Raw genomic sequence first — 19,237 nt, forward strand, 5'->3', positions numbered from 1 at the left:
ACTCCATCCCAGGCAACATTCCGGTGAATCTCCTTCTGCACCCCGTCCAGTACAGTCACATCCTCCTTATAGCCTCCTTATAGATCCCATTCTTACCCAATAGCTCTGCCCATCCTTTCAGGCTTTACTTTTTGATCCCAGTAGCTCACTACGTAAAGTAATTATCCTCATCACATCTATTTTTAATCATTTTAAAGCTTTATTTTCTAGTTACTGACCCCTTTGCCAGCAGAAACAGTTTCTTAATTCTGTCCAATCCCTTTGTGATTTAAAGATGACTTTGTAATTTTAAGAACAGCCTGTGTTTCTATTCTACTGAATAACTCTTTCCTCAATATCTATTGTGGTTGTGAAGAGTGTCAGCATATCCCAGGGGCTAGCAGTGCAGACTCCATTTGAAAATAAATACCTTCCAAAATCCAGGCTGATACTCCCATGAATTGCAGAGCAGTGTAATAGTGTCAGCGATAACAAGGTGTAGAGCTGGATGAACGCAGCATCTGCAGTTCCTACTCTCTCTGAAACATTGTCAGAGACGGTCACTTTCAGATTGGACTCTAAACCAAGACTCAGTCTGTGCTGTGAGAAAGATTGAGAGAAGTGCTCGTCCATTTAGGGTGAGGCACTAAATTTTAATAATCAAGATATTAACATGGAATGACTGTAAATAAAGAAACTACTTCCACTGTTTGGAGATTCTAGAAAGGGGTTGTGGGGAAGGGGGGGGGGCACAGTCTAAGAATTGCAAGGAGGTTGTTCAGATTTGGAACAGACTCTTCCAGAAATAGCAGTGGATGCTGGACCATTTTCTTATTTTAAATGAGGTTGTTTTGTTAAGCAATGGCATTAAGGGATTTAGGCCACAGATCAGCCATGATGTCATTCAGACTGTTCCAACATTCAAAGGGCTGAATTGACTAATCTTACCATCAGATGTCATGTGATGCTGAGCTTATTATTGGTGCATGAAGGGGATGGGGCTGGTGTGCCCTAAGCTCAGCAGTAGGTGTAGCTGATCTTGTCTGATTGGTCATGTTTTTCACTACCTCCGTCTTAACATGAGGTTGGGAATTTGGATGAATTGAGTTGAAAGGATGTGATGTTGACACACACAAGTGAATTGAACATAATTGTAGCAAGGGGACATTACAAACACGAGTTTTGATGTGGAGTTGACAGCATTGGGTACTCACAGACAGTAGGGTGGAAATGAAGGTTCAGAGTAAGTGAAGCCCCCATGCAGCGAGCTAGCTGGTAAAATCCAGGAGCTAATCCCTGTGGGGTGGGGGGTGGGTGCCATAATCTAGAGTTAATGCCTTTTGTGACTTGGTGCAGTTATAACATTTAAAAAGTCATTAGGATAAGTGTTGGGAGGGATAAGGGCCAAGCACAGGCAAGTGGGACTACTTTGGTTTAGAATTATGGTTGGTATGGCCTGGTTGGACTGAAGGGTGTTTGTGCTGTATGACTCTCCAACTTGTACTAGAGAGCAGCTTCGTTAATATCACTGCAATTGACTCAAAACTGGCAAGGAGCTCTCACCTGAAGGGCATTTTGACACTGCGGGCAAATTGGACTCAGCCTGTTTCCAGACAGTCACTTTCAGCCCTTGGCATGGTACGCCAGCGCTGGCTATCACCAAACTCAGTCATGGGAGTGATGTGAGACCCCTCTGTCTGGGTCAAGGGTCATTCTCTTCTCAGCAATCGAGAGACAGAGTGAAACAGGCAAGTGAGGGTTTGAGGCACAGACCCATCAACCAAAAACAATTCCAATTTTATTAGACCATTTAGAAGTTTTAATGTGAAAGAGGCTCTCTTCCCATTGCTGAGCTTCCTATTGTATATTAGCTCATGGGGCAACAGTGCCTTGACATTGAAGTTCCTATCCTTTCTCCATGACCTCTCCCCTCCTTTATCTGTATAAGCTTCCCCACCCCAAAGTTTCATCACCACCCCACCCCCAGTCAGTATTTTTTTGGGTGGTGGAATTATAACGAGCTAACAGGACATCCTGATCTTGTATCAGAGATAATGGGAACTGCAGATGCTGGAGAATCCAAGATAATAAAGTGTGAATCTGGATGAACACAGCATGATCTTGTGGCCTGTTTTCTTACCTCCCCATACCCACCAACTCTTGCTGCCCCCTTGCTCACTCTGCAGTGATTGTGTAGTAGCACTGTGACCACATGGTGGAGCTCTAACTCTCCAGTAGGAAACGAACAGCAGACCAAATCAGCCGAACCATTCATGATGATTATGGCTGATCCCCTCTCTACTATATTCCCATGCTCTCTGCATTTGTCTCAACACCTTTAGCTTTCAGAAATTTCTGTATTCTTTTCTTAAACTTCAGAAACTGGGCCTCTATGGCCTGCTCTTGTCAGTAATTCTACACATTCAACAGCCTCAGAATGAATAAATATCACATCAGGGTTCAAAATGGCCTGTTCCTGAGACCATGACCCCTTACCTGAGAAATCCTATGGGGTGAAAACAGGCAATTCGGCCAATCAAGATCTGACTGCTCCTTTCCAAACAGCATTCTCTCCCTGCCTACCCTAAACCTGAATGCCAGGGGCAATGTAGCACGGCCAATCTGCACATCTTTGGACTGTGGGAGGAAGCCCATGCAGAATGTGCAAACTCCACACAGGTCGTTGCCAGAGGCTGGAACTGAACCTAGGCCCGTGGTGCAGTAAGGCAGCAGTGCTAACCGCCAAGCCACTGCGCTGCCTTGTTCTAGCACCCTTTGCACCTGCCACTGGAGTGGGGGTGGGGAGAAAGACATCACCCCTGCATCAATCGATACTGCAAAACAAAAAGACAGAGCTAGAGTGGAGAGATGGAGCCGGGAAAGAGAGTCCAGCAGAGGCACTGGCTCAAACAGTTGTCCTCTGATGACACAATCCAAAGATTATGCTGCGTACCAAGAGGAGAATCGGGACCAAACGCCAGTGATAATTCCCACAGGACAGCCAGGCACTACTCTGGGTCAACTGGACTTTGTTAGAATTTTACTCCATCCAGCGAGGTCCCCCTCATTCTGCTAAACTCCAGTGAATCGAGGTCCAGTTAAACCCAATCTCTGCTCCTGTGCCAGTCCTGCTCAGGTCAATGAGCCTCTGGCGCACAGTAGTGCCTGGCTCTCCTGTGGGAATTATCACTGTTGTGTTTGGATTGTGTCAGAGGACAAATATTTGAGCCAGTGCCTCTGCTGAACTCTTTCCCCCTACTCCAACTCTCCGCTCTAGCTCTGTGTCTTTATTTTGCGGGAGTGATTGATTCAGCCCTAAAAGATTAAAGTGGCTTGCCTGACCTGCTGTAAAGGAAAAGAAAGATTTTGAGCTAGTGGGTACAATGTCCAAACACTTCTCTGTTGATGAAGCATTGTTAAGGGGCAATCTCTAACTCGGTGGCCACCCTCGGTCCGACCCTCACATTGGGAATGCCCTCCATGTTTTGTGGCACTATCACTGTGCTAAATGGGACAGACTTTGCACAGATCTAGCAACTCAGGAGTGGGCATCCATGAGGCTAATTGGGTCATCAACAGCAGCAGAATTGTACTCCAGCACAATCTAACCTCATGCCCCAGCATATCCCCCACTCAACCATTACCATCAAGCCAGGAGGCAAACTTGGTTGAATGGAGAGTGCAGGAGGGACACAGGCAGGTGTTCCAAAAGCGATGTATTAGATCAAAAGGTCAGGAGTCCCCACATCGCAATGATATTTAATGAGATCCAGATTGACGTGCTGGCTTAAGCTAGTATTTCTGGAGAACACATGCCCACAGTGAGAGAGAGATGCCACCCTCCCCCAGCACGTCCTGTTTGGTGAAAGGAGGCAGGGCTGGATCATCTCTCTGTTAATAAACACTCCACCTTTACCACAAGAGGCTGGAGAACACCCAGGTTTGTACCCCCATGTCAGACACTAACTGGAGAGATATCATGCTGTTTATATCAACATTTACTCACAGAGATCCCATTCCAGAGACAGGAGCCAATATAAATAACAAAACAGCAGTCATTCAGAGGATCAGCATTTTGAGTTCCTGCTGAAAAAAACTACTGTTGGTTAGATTAAGAGCAAGACTTCTTCAACATGGTTACTCTGTTCTCTACCACGCAGGGAAGAAGTTACAGCAGCTTGCTATTTTCCAAGGAGATACAATCCCAGAAGCATCCCCAATCCAGTTTCTCTGGTTTTGTGGAATTGAGTGAGATTCCAATCAGGGCTTTGCCTGAAAGCCTGAGCCAGTGTGGTCCGTCGTGGTCCCGGAGTCCTTTCTCAGTGGGGACACTCAGTACAAGGCTTTGTTGGTGGGGAGGGTGTAGTCCCAGAAGACCATAAGTAGAGAGAGAGAGAGAGAGAGACAGACAGACACACAACTGGCGTTGGTTTAACCTGAGTGCCCTCACCTCAGGCAAGGGGAAAGTTTGAGAGAGTGTCCTTCACAGTAACCTCAGCTGGTATAGGAATTAAACCACATTGTTAGTGTCACTGTGCATTGTAAACCAGGCACCTGGGGTGGGGTAGCTGATGGATCAGTTTAATACAGAGATTTAAACAGCGATTATACAAAAGGGACCTGGGTCACTCTGTTGATTGGTCACAAGCACAAACGTACAGGCATTGCAAGTTGTTCAGAACGCTAACAGCGGTTTGACCTCTTTCTCAGGAGTGGAGTACAGTCCTTGGTGAGACAGCTCCTGGAGTACTGTGTCCAGCTTTAATCTCCTTACCCAGGGAAATGGAGACACACTGTAGAGGGAGTCCCCTCAGTGCTCCCTCTAAAGCACCCATAGCAGGTTCACAGACTGACTGACTCTGCGACGCAAGCGCTGGGTTTAGGAGAGATAGAGGAGACTGGCTTGTATTATCTGGCTTTTAGAAGCAGGAGAGTTGATTCCATTTTTACATCCACTCTGTCAAGCTGTGCAAGAAATGATGACCTTCAGGGACCTAGAGCAAGGGGAGAGTTTGGAATGGCGGACCAGCCATTGAAAACTGAGTGTGGGGGGGTGGGTGGAGGAGAAGCAGATTCTTTAGAATTGTGTGTCTGAGGCTGTGGTGTCTCAGCCATTGTCCTGAATGCACTCAGATCTTCTAGATGTTAATGAAGTCAGGGATATGGGGCTAGCATGAGAATATGAGGTAAATGATTAACCATGAGCTGGAACTACAGAGGTTGCAAGGAGAATTGGCGACCTTTAGACAGGCAACAGCTAACAGAGAGGAACAAGGGACTGGAACTTTCATTTCCAGATCATTAGCCCCTCCAGCCTCACTGCTACATCCAAACGTGATTATCCCACTTTGCCTCATTTCTTAAAAACATTAAATCTTTCTTTAGTCAATGATTTATTATTTTGTTCCTCCCATCAATGTATGACTCAGTATTTCCATATCTTGTCACTGTGTTTAAACTAAACGGGATTTAATCTAAACTCTCCCAATATTCCTGGAGAGAATGACTTTTTGGATTTACTCAAGATGCTGGCTTAGCAACTGGTGAAAACCCCTAATCCATTTTTAAAATTTTCAATTACATTATGTCTTCCAAATTTTAATTTAAATTCAATTCAATTCAACAAATTTGGATTAAACAGAAACACAAGCACCAGGGAAACATTATTTGCATTGTTAGCACAGAACTATGAAGAACTCAATGTCCTTCTTACCTGGTCCAGCCTACACGTAACTCCAGACTCACAGCAACGTGGCTGACTCTTCAATGTCCCCTGGAATGACCCAGCAAACCACTGGCTGTGCCAAAAAAAAGTTAACAAATACCAGAACACACAAACTGCAGCAGCTCACCCCCACTTTGTCCAAGGCAGAAAGGGAATGGACAATATTATTTTTTATGATTCATGGGATCAGGGCATCACTGGCTAGGTCAGCATTTATAGCCCATCTCTAACAGTTAAGAGTCAATTGCTATGGGTCTGGAGTCACATGTAGGCCAGACCAGGTAAGTACAGCATCTTCCTTCCCTAAAAGGACACTAGTGAGCCAGATGGGTTTTTCCAACAATCAACAATGATTCACAGTTGTCGTTAGACTCTTAATTCCAGATTTTTAAAAAACTGAATTCAGTTTCCACCGCCTGCTGTGGCAGGATTTGAACCCAGGTCGTACCACTCAGGTCTCCCCTCAGTGGCTTTGCCCTTAACATCCACATCTCTGAATGAAAAGAAATTAATTTGTTCCATGCTTCTCAAATACAAGCTTCGACCTGACAGCTCTGATCTAGTTCAGGAACAGAAGTGTATGAAATGAGCAGGCTTGGGAAGACAGCTTGATTTTACAGTTTATTGTCAAATAGAAAACTACAAAAGTAAGATTGCTCAACTCCACCTACATTTGTCTAATTGCATTGAGTCAATGACAGTTTGAAATTCTGTGAGTACAGTAACCTTGCTTTCAGATGTCCATTTTGAAATATTGCATAGAAAAAGGCACAGTTCCAAGGTTGGCCCGACATTCTGGGTGTTGCTGCTTTGACCAAAGTCAAAAGCACTTGAGGGAACCTCAAGGCAACTTGGACACAACAATCTCTCGGATTATGGCTTCCACTATTCAGCATAGAAATGTACATTCCTACGAGACATACATTCTGTACACATCAAATCCATTTAACAGATTCTGTTGGCTACACAATAAAAATAAATATATTTACAAAGAGAATAAATAAGGTATGAGGAGAGATATCACTTCACAACCTAAAGGCTTTTGTTCTATTCTGTTCTTGGTGGTGTTACCTTCCAGGAACCAGCGAGAAATTGCTGCATGATCCTTGAGTTCATACTGTACCTGCTCTGTCCAAACAATGTACACTTTACATTAAACAGCTTTTGTACACTGGCACCATTTTGAAATGGCCACTTCCAAGTATGCTTAATAAAAATCCCCATTAAAACACTGCATTAAATCTAAATGTTATTTTGGAAGTCCTAATATTCTTAAAATCAGACAGGATATAAACTGCATAGTGAATACGTTTCAAGGAAGGAATCAGTTTTAGGTTAGTTCCAGATTAATTCAAAGCTCAATAATTTATCAGATTCATCTAACTGGACAAGAGAATTTGCCCAATTCTTTAACTCTTGTAAGCTGAAACTTTACATTGTTACACATAACCATTTCTGGTGGCAACCCACACATTCTAAGCCTTAGCTTTTGAGGGGAAAACACTGTCTGAAACTAGGCCCAAATAAAGCCCAACCATTGGCTGTTCCTTCATCTTGTTTGTAAAAAGTTTCAAATTTTCAACATAAAAACCCAAAGATAGTCACAATTACAGCAAACAAATTTCATTGCAAGGACAAAGAGCAGAATTTTAACAGATAACACAACATGGGATACCAAACATAATTTAAACAAACATTCTTAAATAAATTAATTTAAAAAGATTGACTCCTGAATTAGCCATTTGCATTGCAACAATACAATGTTGTAGTTTCCACACAACTTCTATGGTACCATTAAAAAATAACAAAATCTAGAATGCAATGACATAATTTGGCATTAGGCATAGTACATTCCAATCATCTTTAAAGCAAGCTACAAAAGAAATACCAAATATGCTTGTGCATAAATATAAGCCGGAGAAAGCATAATTACACTCAGTGTAAAAGTCATGCATCGAGTTCAGATTTTGGCCTGAAATTTGATTGTTTAAAACTAAAAAGTGGGAAGTGGTGGTTGGGAGGCAGAAAAGGAGGAGAGCAATTGTTCTTCAGAAACCTGGCTAGAGATTAATACAAAATGAAGCACCACAACAGAGAGTTCCACGGCTGGCTTCGGGGTAGAGGCTCGGGAAAGGTTCACTGGAATTGCAGCAGAAAGGCATCCACAGAATCACAGCCAACAGTGAAGTGCAGAAAGCACCTCCGATAGTAACCATTTTCTGAATATTGTACACAAGCTTTTTTTTTAAAATGAGCAAAAAAGAGAAAATAATTGGTAAAGTTGAAGAGGAGTCAGGTGCACTCCTCTGGCTAGAATAGAACCTTTAAAATCAGCAACAAAAAGAAAAAAAATTTACTGCTGGTTTCCTGAACATTTTTAAACTGAAAACCCCACTCCCAGCACCGCCTCATTTAGAGCTATAGTGTACTGCTGCATTTTACAGTCAGAGAAAATGCAGCTGCAGTCAAGATGCTTTGAAACCCCAATTTATAAAGATATGTTTATTTTTATAAAGGCATACCCGCTCTCACACCGTGCAATTCCAGTGAGGAAGGGCAGCTTGGGAGTAAAAGGCATGACCAAATCTGCGTCGCCCAGTTCCACCAAGCAACTGGAAACCCGTTTGGTCTGATCCTAACAACCCCCACACCCTCCCCAACACCTAAGAACGTTCAGCACTGCACCAGGTCGTTGCACGTACACTTTCTGACAAAACAAGACATCGACGTTGTTCATTTCACCCACTTTCATAGGTATCAGAATGTCACTAGGATGCAAACTGGATGTGTTGCAGTGAGAGGAGCATGCAGACAGCTCTTACTCCAGAATCAATGAATTAAAGAGATGGTCAGGAATAAGTAGAGAATAATGCAAGAGGCACCCAGATTTTACTGACTATGTGGTGGACAGTGTGTCAATGTCATCAACCCATGGCAAAGATGGGATTTCACATAAAATCCAAGTTGCCAAAAGCTTTGTGCCATTCCATTAGCTTCATGGAAACAACATGTTGCTTTCAACCTCCCTGTGATTTTCATCAAGCAATTATATTTATGTACTAGTTGTTCCTTAAACTCACAGGAAACTAGGTCTAGTAATTATCAACATAATTACCCTTTGTACAACAAGAATGACTGCTCGAAGACTTCAAGTCAACCTATCTAGGCCAGAAAGCGAACAAGTTTGGAAATCCATTCCTTCAGGTTGTTTAAGGAGATTTTTTTCTTTAAATGTCTAAAAGTGAATATTTTTTGGTTTCTCTTTTCTTCCACCGTCTCATATTAAACTTTCATTCCTTTCTTAATTTCTCTTTGCGTATCTAGTATGACAGTAAATCACTCACTCTAGTTCCTCCCCCTGTTCATCCTCTCTGTTCATTTTTCCAATTCTTCCACCTCATCGGTTAAAGAAATACGCCATTGGTCCAGCCAATCACCAAGCTCTTCACACTGCTTCCAGAGACGTCCAGGACAAGAAACACAAAACCTTAGACTGTATCAACAAATCTAACCAACAGGACAGGACCAACACATTCTGAACCTGTCGGTCCAATTCATACAGCTTTGAACAAGATGCCAACATTGAAGCATCTCTGAGGAATATACAGGTAATGTGCTAAGTGATGCATTTAGGGTTCAGTCAAACACGCTGGGAAAGGGACAATTATTCCTGACAAGTTCTGTTCATTAAGATACACTTTTCTTTCCTGAACATCTTTTCTTTAATAGTATGCTTATTATCTTAGATCCTCTTACAGATCCCAGTTGCATGAATATTCTGCTTGCAGCTGCTACATTAACATTCAGCTTATCTTTTAGTATAAAAAGTAGAAGTGACTCTTGTTCACCTGAACCTAGCGGAGTTCAGGGAGAGCATGTCCTAGCAAAATAGCTATCTCCTGTGTATCAAAAACTATTTCCGAAAAGGATACAATCAACTGCCAATCCTGTACAAAAATAAAACACAAACAAACACAATATAGTCTAAAACAGCCACAGTTAATAATGAAATGAATGTCTGAACTAAAGACAACTGGAAAAATATTGAGACTTTCAGAGTCTGGCTTACTGTTATAGAAAGAAAGTCACGTGCCCTTTGAGCTCAGTGCATACATTGCACAGCACATCAGGACTGCTCTCCGAACATAACCCTCATTTACAGCAAGTACTCAGAGTAACAAAGCGATGATTAATAGAACATTGAAAACCATACAACAAGGCACACATGAAAACATTCTCAAGTCTACACAAACAATATCTAGTGTAATTGTTATTTTATACAGGCATGCACAGAATTTGCAGTGATTCCATCACATTTTAAAATAATAATTAAATGTTATCTGCAAATATTGTATAAAATCCTAGTCTTTTGTTTCTCTGCCATATCATGACCCGACTAGAACCTCCATGATGTGGTCCAGCTCCGCAAGGTCCATTTTGAAAGGCTGACTTGGAGTCACTGATTGGCTACTATAGGGAGATAAGGTTTTCAAAATGTCATCTGCTGTGACAGCTGTCATTTTTGAACTTGGTCCTGTAGCAGATGCACAGGGGTCAAAGTCATACATAGAGGTGTCAATGTCCGCAAACAGGATGTCATCGAGCGTCAGATCTGTTAAAAAGCTTGTGGTGGTAATTTCAAAGTTGCCTGGCAAAGGGTCTGCGAACCTGGTCTCGGACGGTCTGTTCTCTTGTACCTCTTCAGGTTTCTCATTGCCACCTTCGCTCGACTGCTCTCTGCTGATCTTTGAGTCCGTGGTGGTCGACGATGGGCACAGCTCCTCAATTTCATCCAAGGCTGAAGAGAAAGTGTCTTTCTGTAAATGGTTCTGTGGCTTGCTGGGACCCAGTGTGACAGTGTGACAGCTGCTAAAGGCATCCTCCTCCAGGACAGAGGCTGGTGTCAGGCACAAGTCTGGAGGTGTGGTGCTAGTCACCTGGGCAGGAGGGGAAGCAAAATGATTGAAGGCAGGCTGGACGTCTCTGTAATTATCATTCAGTGTGTCACTGGACTGAGAGGGGGCAATGAACACAGGTCGCAAGTTCCCTTCTCGTTTCAGTTCTTCCTGAATGCGCCTCAACATGTTGTTAATTAATACTGTCTTCTTCAGGCTGGGCTCCATTAAAGGCTGCTGCTGGTAAAGTTTCATGATGGAAATGTTGAAGATAGCCTGACGCTGTAAGGTGTACGACACCTTGGAAGGACCATGCCCACAGGACACTTTGCCTTCCAGCCCATCTTCATGTTCACTAAATTTCCGTTTTGTTCCTTTCGCCAACATATATCTGAAAATTAAGGGGAAAAAAATAACAGGTTTTCAAATAGATTCATTGCAAAATACATTTTTAAGAACATCAAACTTGGAATGGAGATAATGCTGGGAACACTTAAAAAAACTGTAAGCCTGTATCTAAGTGTTCCAGTTTATTAAAAAGGTGAACAGTTTCTACCTGGGTTCAATGGTAAACTAACAAATCTCAAATTCTCAAATGGGAGAAAGTGAGCACTTTATACAGACCAGAAGTTGCCGAGTTTAAAGCCAGGCCTGGCCACAGCTGCAATTAACTACAGTGCCGCAAATTAACTGGTACCAGGATGCAAGCTAAACACAGCAAGCATCAAACTACACAAATCAGAGCCTGCAGACCTGTCTGAAAGCAAGGGCTAGACAATTACCTTAAAAAATCATTTCAAAAGCACACAGAATGCTCTAGAGCATTTTCTAATTGAGCATTTTCTTTACCTGGTGAGGTGTACAGAATACAACTATCTTCGAATTCACTAATTCCCAATTATACTAATGGTAAAATGTTGCTAATTGTAGTCCCAAAAGATTTACTGTCAATGGCACAGAATTAGTATCAATCTATGTAATTATAAAGAAAATTAAATCTGGGAAAGGTACAGACACAGCCAATGTTTCAATGAATCTGTCAGTTTGTGTAGGTGAAACAATCTAGGAACTATTTCCCATCTCTCAGATTAGTTACACTGGTTATTTTTCAGGCCGATTACTTACGCTCATCACTTAAACAGCTGTACCAAAGCAGCCTATCCCCAAATATAACATGCATTGACTGTCATTGCCAGACACAATGGAAACATAACTATTACAGAAGATGTCAGATTGCCCCAAAGTGTCTGAAATGCAATTACTGAGAGCACCTTCTGAACCATATGATGACATTGCTATTAATCAGTGCATGTCATGTGCCGATAAACAACTGTTCAACCAGAAGCAGGATTAGAAATTATTAAAAAAACCTTTGCTTTTGTTAAACACTAACAAGTGTAAGAATATCCAGATATAGTTTGAGAAAATCTTGGATAAAGCTGGTCACCAGCTGATCTTGCTCCCTAGTTCAACATTAAAAGGACTTTTAAATGCTATAGATTAAAGGTAACATCACCATAATCCCAAAGGACATCAGGGCTGCTCTCTTATTAGAGAGAAGCAACTGACAGTGGTTTAGCTGGACAGTCGTCATGCCGGGGGAGGGGGAAGGGAAGGGGGGGGGGATGAACCCAAGCTGCTGGCATCACTCTGCATTGATGAACGTCAATCAGATGTTTGAAAAGGAGGAGTGTGTAATCATACATATTATTAAAATCAATTTAAATTTTGCAGAAAGCCACTTTTGGTTATTCCTCATCTTTGCTGGTGAAATAACAAGAGGATGGCCTTTTAAACCTGTCCTAAAGCCGCTGTCGACAATACCCACCTGAATGAAGTACATATCAAGGTCCTCTTGCAGTACATTGCTACTGTCCCTACCCCTGAACTGAGGGGTCCAGGTTCAAGACCAACCTGCTCCACAGGTACATAACATCTCCTCTGAATGGGTCAATTGGAAAATTAGGTTAAAATTTTTAAAATGTGAAAAACATATCAATTCAATACTGATGCTCACTGGTTGACTAGAACAGGCAGAATCACCCTATTACTATTCTTATGCCCTCACACACTGACCAAAGAATCCTTCATTCCAGGATTTCACTTCAGACAGCAGTAAGTCAAACCAGTTCCAGGCAACACTTGATTCTCACGTGGGATGTAGATGACCCTGGCTAGCCCAGCCATTGCTGCCCAACCCTATGTGCCTTTGATCCAAGTGGGTTGCTTAGCTGTTTCAGAGGGCATCAGTATGGGTCTGAAGTCTTAGACACACACACAGACAGGGAGCAGAAACTGGGATGGCTAATCAATGTTGGCCTAGCCACATCCCACAAACAAATTTAGATCATAAGACCATAAGACTTAGGAGTGGAAGTAAGGCCATTCAGCCCATTGAGTCCACTCTGCCATTTAAATCATGGCTGATGGGGATTTCAACTCCACTATCCTGCACTCTTCCCATAGCCCTTGATTCCTTTTGAGATCAAGAATTTATCGATCTCTGTCTTGAAGACATCTAACGTCCCGGCCTCCACTGCGCTCCGTGGCAATGAATTCCACAGGCCCACCTCACTCTGGCTGAAGAAATGTCTCCTCATTTCCACTTTAAATTTACTCCCTCTAATTCTAAGGCTGTGCCTACAGGTCCCAGGCTCCCCGCCTAACAGAAACAACTTCCCAGCGACCACCCTTTCTAAGCCATACATTATCTTGTAAGTTTCTATTAGATCTCCCCTCAACCTTCTAAACTCTAATGAATACAAACCCAGGATCCTTAGCCATTCATCGTACATTAAACCTACCATTCCAGGGATCATCCGTGTGAATCTCCGCTGGACACGCTCCAGGGCTAGTATGTCCTTCCTGAGGTGTGGGGCCCAAAATTGGACACAGTATTCTAAATGGGGCCTAACTAGAGCTTTATAAAGCCTCAGAAGCACATCGCTGCTCTTATATTCCAACCCTCTTAAGATAAATGACAACATTACATTCACTTTCTTAATCATGGACTCTGCCTGCAAGTTAACCTTTAGAGAATCCTGGACCAACACTCCCAGATCCCTTTGTACTTCTGCTTTACGAGTTTTTCCACTGTTTAGAAAATAGTCCATGCCTGTATTCTTTTTTCCAAAGTGTGAAACAAATACTGGCTCCTCGAGGCTGCTCAGTCAGGTCATGGTTAATCTCACTGCGGCCTCAACTCTGTTTTCCTGTCTAACCTGGGACCCCATCCCCACCTTAGTCAAGAAACCACCTATCTCGGGCTTTAAAATATTTAATGACCCTCCCATTTTCACTACTGTCTCAGCAAGAGCCTTCAAGATTCATAACCCTCAAATAATTAAATGGGAGAGCCCTTATTTTAAATATTATTGTCTGAGCTCTCCTCTCCCCCACGACCCACTTTGCACTGTCCCCTCAGTATCTTGTCTTTCAGTAAAATCACTTCCCATTGTTCTCAACTTCAACTGATGAAGGTCCAGCCAGTTCAAGCTCCCTCATCAGCTAAGGCCCCACCAGATACAACAATCAAGTTAACCCTCCCTGAACTCCGAGCACATGTTCTTCAATAAGGAGAGGAAAACACTGTAGCTGAGGGTATCCATGAAGGCCGGACCAGGTAAGGATGGGAGATTTCCATCAGTGAACTGGATTTTTTTTTCCCTTAACAGCAATCAGTGATTGTTTCAGGGTCACCATCTCCAAAGCCAGCTTTCCATCCTAAATCTCACAAATCGATTTCAAATCCACACCTGCCACTGTGGTGGGATTTGAACCTGTGTCCCCAGATCTTTAGGGCTGGAGCTCGGGATTACTGGGACAGCAACAATACTACAAGGTCATTACTGTCCCTCAAACAGTGCCCTCTCTCCAAGCTGCCCTTCCAACTGGCTGTGTACTAGAGTGCAGCTCACTGAAACACACTGCAGGAACTCAGTGCATAGAAATGGCCTTTGGTAACAAAAACCATACAGAGAGCATGGCTGGCTCAACATGATCCCATCGATCCTCACATGTCAGGGAGAATGGTCAGGATTTGGGAAGTGTGTACTCCAGCGCAGAATTGGAGAATTCCCGCTATCTGCAAATGTGGGCAGCAGGAAATTAGTGGATGGAGATTTTCCTCAAAAGACTAAATCCATCAGCTGCTACAGGGCAATGAGAGCAACCAGGAATTGTCTGGAGTTTGAACAACACAAACATCTTCAAACGTTGGAAATGCTGAAAGGGTTTAAGTGTTATTGTCATGGTGTCCAGACGTATCTCTGTCACAGACAGCATCAAAATTGACACCAGCATTTGTAACATGAAATCCCCATGGGGGGGGGGGGGGGGGGGGGGGGGTTCACTAGTTATAAAACCATGATGCCAAAATGGATCAGGTCTGTGCTTCACTTTCAGGTCTCGTTGAGTATCCCATCTCCTAACTTTCATCATTCACTCCCTCCACCACCAACACTCAGTAGCAGCAGTGTGTACTATCTACAATGCAGAAACTCACCAATGATCCTTAGACAGCATCCTCCAAACCTATGACCACTTCCATCTAGAAGGACAAGGGCAGCAGACAAACATGGGAACGTTACCATCTCCGAGCCGTTCCCCATCCTGACTTGAAAATATACCACCTTTCCTTCACTGTCAGTGGGTCAAAGTCCTGAAATTCTCTCTCTAAAGAACTTGGTGGGTCAACCCACAGCACATGGACTGCAGCAGTTCAAGCAGGCTGCTTCTCAAGGGGTCAGCTAGGGACAGGCAGTAAATGCTGGGCCCAGCGAATGGCACCCACACCCAATGTTACGAAACAATCACAGAAATTATTCAAATATCAAATGCTTTCCATTGATGGAGGAGTTAAATAAAAGACTTTTGTTTGTGCTGATTATTAAAGGGGTAGTGTACTTGTTGGAAATATGGAATCTGGGAGTGAGTAAACAGATGATGGCCTGTCTATAATTGAAGAACGGCTGAGATCACTCAAATCAATGAGGATGGGAGCATAGCCTTTGATAGGACAGGCTTGTAATGTGGGTTTACCAAGCAGTCTGAGCCACCAGGAATCTCATCTTTCCCATGAAACCCTAGGTCTGCTGTAAATTTATCGGAAGGATTTTTTTGCCTAATAAATCAACCTGTCTGGCCTCACTACGAACTCATCAAGTCCTGGAGTGTGTTGCGAACCGTGAGCTTCTGGCTAAGAGGCAGGGACGCTACCTGCTGTGCCAGTGGATTTCCCAGCACAGTTATGAGAAAGGCAACAGCCCTGGCATTCACGACAGTGAACTCTCTCCTTTGAGATCCAAATGCACAAATTCACATAACTGACCATCGGCCTGAATGAAGCAAATGACCCTGAGCAGTGATTTGAGAGACAGAGATTAGTCCTGTACATCAGTGAAGGTTATTCTGCACAGTGAACATGGGAAGATTCCAACTCATCTTTTCAAAGAGTTTCTATTTGTGCCTTTCAAAGTAAAGCTTTCAGAAATGGATGTTAAGTTGAATGTTATTTCTTGTTGTCTTTATGTGCTCTATTTTCAACAGCTGAAGAATTGTTGTTACCCCCACATAGGGAGGCTCCTCTAACTGGCCTGTTGTTAAATACATCAAGAGACAGGAAACTTTCAGATAATTTGTGACCACTTACGGTAATCGCCATCTTTGAGAACAACTACTCCATTTTGGCCAACGAAACCAGACAGATCACCTGGCATTGACCTAGGCACTGGAAAAGACAACGGCAGAAACAGCCCTGTTGACCATGCGAAGTCCTCCTCACTAACATCTGGGGATTAGAGCCAAAAATTGGGACAGCTTTCTCAGACTAGCCAAGCAACAGTCTGACATAGTCATAGTCACAGAATTATACCTTTCAATGTCCTAGACACCACCATCGCCATCCCTAGATGCGTCCTATCTCACTGGCAGGACAGACCCAGCAGAGGGGGCGGCACAGTGGGATACAGTCAGAAGGGAGTTGCTCTAAGAGTCCTCAGCACTGACTCCTGACCCCATGATGTCTCATAGTTAAACATGGGCAAGGAAACCTCCTGCTGAGTACCATGTACTGTCCTCCCTCAGCTGATAAATTAGTGTCTCCTCAATGTTGAGCAACACTTAGAGGAAGCACTGAGGATGGCAAGGGGACGAAATGTATTCTGGGTGGGGGATTTCAAAATCCACCAAGAGTGGCTCAGCACCAGTACTACTTTGGGATCTGACCAGCTCGATCAGGACACAGCTACTAGACTGGGTTTGTGGCAGGTGGTGAGGGAACCAACAAGAGGGAAAAACATACTTGAATTCATCCCTACCAATCTTCCTGCTGCAGATACATCTGTTCATAACAGTATCGGTAAGAGTGACCACCATATCATCCTTGTGGAGCAAAGTGCTGCCTTCGCATTGAGAATAACCTCCATCAGGCTGTGTGGCACTAATCACAGACTTCAAACATCTCGTAACTCAAGACCGTGGGCCATCAACAGCAGTAGAACTGTACTCCAGCACAATCTGTAACCTCAGGGCCCGGCATATCCCCCACTCAACCATTACCATCAAGCCAGGGGATCAACCCTGGTCCAATGGAGTGTGCAGGAGGGAATGCCAGGAGCAGCACCAGGCAGACCTGAAGATGAGGTGCCAGCCTGGTGAAGCTACCAAACAGGACTACTTGCTCGCCAAATAGCAAAAGCAGCAAGTGATAGTCAGAGCTAAGTGATTCCACAACCAATGGATCAGATCTAAGTTCTGCAGCCCTGCCACATCCAGTTGTGAATGGTGATGCACAATTAAACAACTCACTGGAGGAGGCTCCACAAATATCCTCATCCTCAATGATGGAAGGGCCCAGCACATCAGAGCAGAAGATAAGGCTGAAGCATTCGCAGCAATCTTCAACCAGAAGTGCCAAGTGGATGATCCATCTCAGCCTCCTCCAGTGATCCCCAGCACCACAGATACCAGTCTTCAGCCAATTCGATTCATTCTATGCAATACCAAGGAACAGTTAGAGACCTTGGATACTGCAAAGCCTATGGGCCCGGACAACATTCCAGCAATAGTACTGAAGACTTGTGCTCCAGAGCTTGCTGCTCCCCTAGCCAAGCTGTTCCAGTACAGTTACAATACCGGCATCTGTGTGGAAAATTGCTCGAGTATGTCCTGTACACAAAAAGCAGGACAAGTCCAACCCGACCAATTCCCGCCCCATCAGTCGCCTCTTGATCATCAGTAAAGTGATGGAAGGTGTCACTAACAGCGCTATCAGGCAGCACCTGCTCAGCGACGTTCAATTTTCACCAGGGACACCTTACTCCTGATCTCATTACAGCCTTGGTTCAAACATGGACAAAACAGCTGAATTCCAGAGGTGAGGTGAGAGTGACAGCCCTTGATATCAAGGCTGCATTTGACTAGAGTGTGGTATCAAGGAGCCCGAGCAAAACCGGAATCAATGGGTCTCAGGTGACAAACCCTGCAGAGGTTGGAGTCACACCTGACACGTAGAAAGACAGTCGTGGTTGTTGCAGCTGCAAGAGTCCCTCAGGGTACTGTCCTCAGCCCAACCATCTTCAGCTGCTTCAATGACCTTCCCTCCATCTTTAGGTCAGAAGTGGGGATGATCGCCGATGATTGCACAATGTCCAGCACCATTCACAACTCCTCAGATACTGAAGCAGTCCGTGTCCAAATGCTACAAGATCTGGACAGCATCGAGGCTTGGGCTGACAAGTAGCACGTAACATTCACACCACACAAATGCCAGGCTGTGACCAAGACCAATAAGAGACAGAGACAATCTAACCATCGCCCCATGACATTCAATAGTGTACCATCACTGAATCCCACACCAATCAACATTCTGGAAGTTATCACTGATCAGGAACTCAATTAAACTCACCAGATAAATGCAGTGGTTACAACGGCAGGTCAGAGGCTAGGAATACTGCAATGAATAACTCATCTCCTGAGCCTGAAAGCCTGTCCACCATCTACAAGGCACAAGTCAGGAGTGTGATGGAATACCTCCCACGTGCCTGGATGAGTGTAGTCCCAACAATCAAGTAGTTTGACACCATCCAGGACAAAGCAGCTCCGCTTGACTGGAACTACATCCACAAGCATTCACTCCCTCCACTACCGACACTCAGTACACACTACTGTTACTATCTACAAGATGCACTGCAGAAACTCACCAAAGATCCTCAGGCAGCACCTTCCAAACCCACGACCACTTCCATCTTGAAGGACAAGGGCAGCAGATATATGGGAACACTGCCACCTTCACATTCCCCTCCAAGCCACTTAACATCCTCACTTGGAAATATATCGGTGTTCCTTTGCGGCCACCAGGTCAAAATCCTGGAATTCCGTCCCCTAATGGCACTGGGGTCAATACACAGCAGGTGGACTGCAGCGGTTCAAGGCAGCAGCTCAGCACCTCCACCTTCTCAAAGGTGGGCAACTAGGGACAAGCGATAAATACTGGCCAGCCAGAGGCACCCACATCCCACAAGGAGAGGGTGAGAGAGTTAGGAAAAAAATCAGCGAAACTCAATTTGGATCAGTTAGGATTTAGAAATGGGAGGCGAGACAAGTCAGAATAACAGCAAACAGTATAAAGATTTTTGGG

The 19,237-nt window shown here is 44.0% G+C and overlaps 1 protein-coding gene across 8 annotated transcripts in view; it reads right to left on the reverse strand.

Annotated features, from left to right (window-relative positions):
* Positions 1 to 6,312: 6,312 nt before the first annotated feature.
* The window catches only part of sertad2b (SERTA domain containing 2b), a 67,717-nt gene continuing 54,792 nt past the window's right edge, over positions 6,313 to 19,237 (reverse strand). For 7 of the 8 annotated variants that reach the window (XM_048536958.2, XM_059648311.1, XM_048536957.2 and 4 more), the window contains exon 2: positions 6,313 to 10,990. In XM_048536958.2, coding sequence (XP_048392915.1) covers positions 10,090 to 10,986 — 897 coding nt within the window. In that variant the 5' untranslated portion in view covers positions 10,987 to 10,990 and the 3' untranslated portion in view covers positions 6,313 to 10,089. Of the gene's footprint in view, positions 10,991 to 12,427; positions 12,519 to 19,237 lie in introns of those variants that run through there. The other variant, XM_048536956.2, reaches the window with a different exon arrangement.

Source organism: Stegostoma tigrinum, chromosome 9 (genome assembly GCF_030684315.1).
Source record: "Stegostoma tigrinum isolate sSteTig4 chromosome 9, sSteTig4.hap1, whole genome shotgun sequence".
Taxonomy (NCBI): Eukaryota; Metazoa; Chordata; class Chondrichthyes; order Orectolobiformes; family Stegostomatidae; genus Stegostoma; species Stegostoma tigrinum.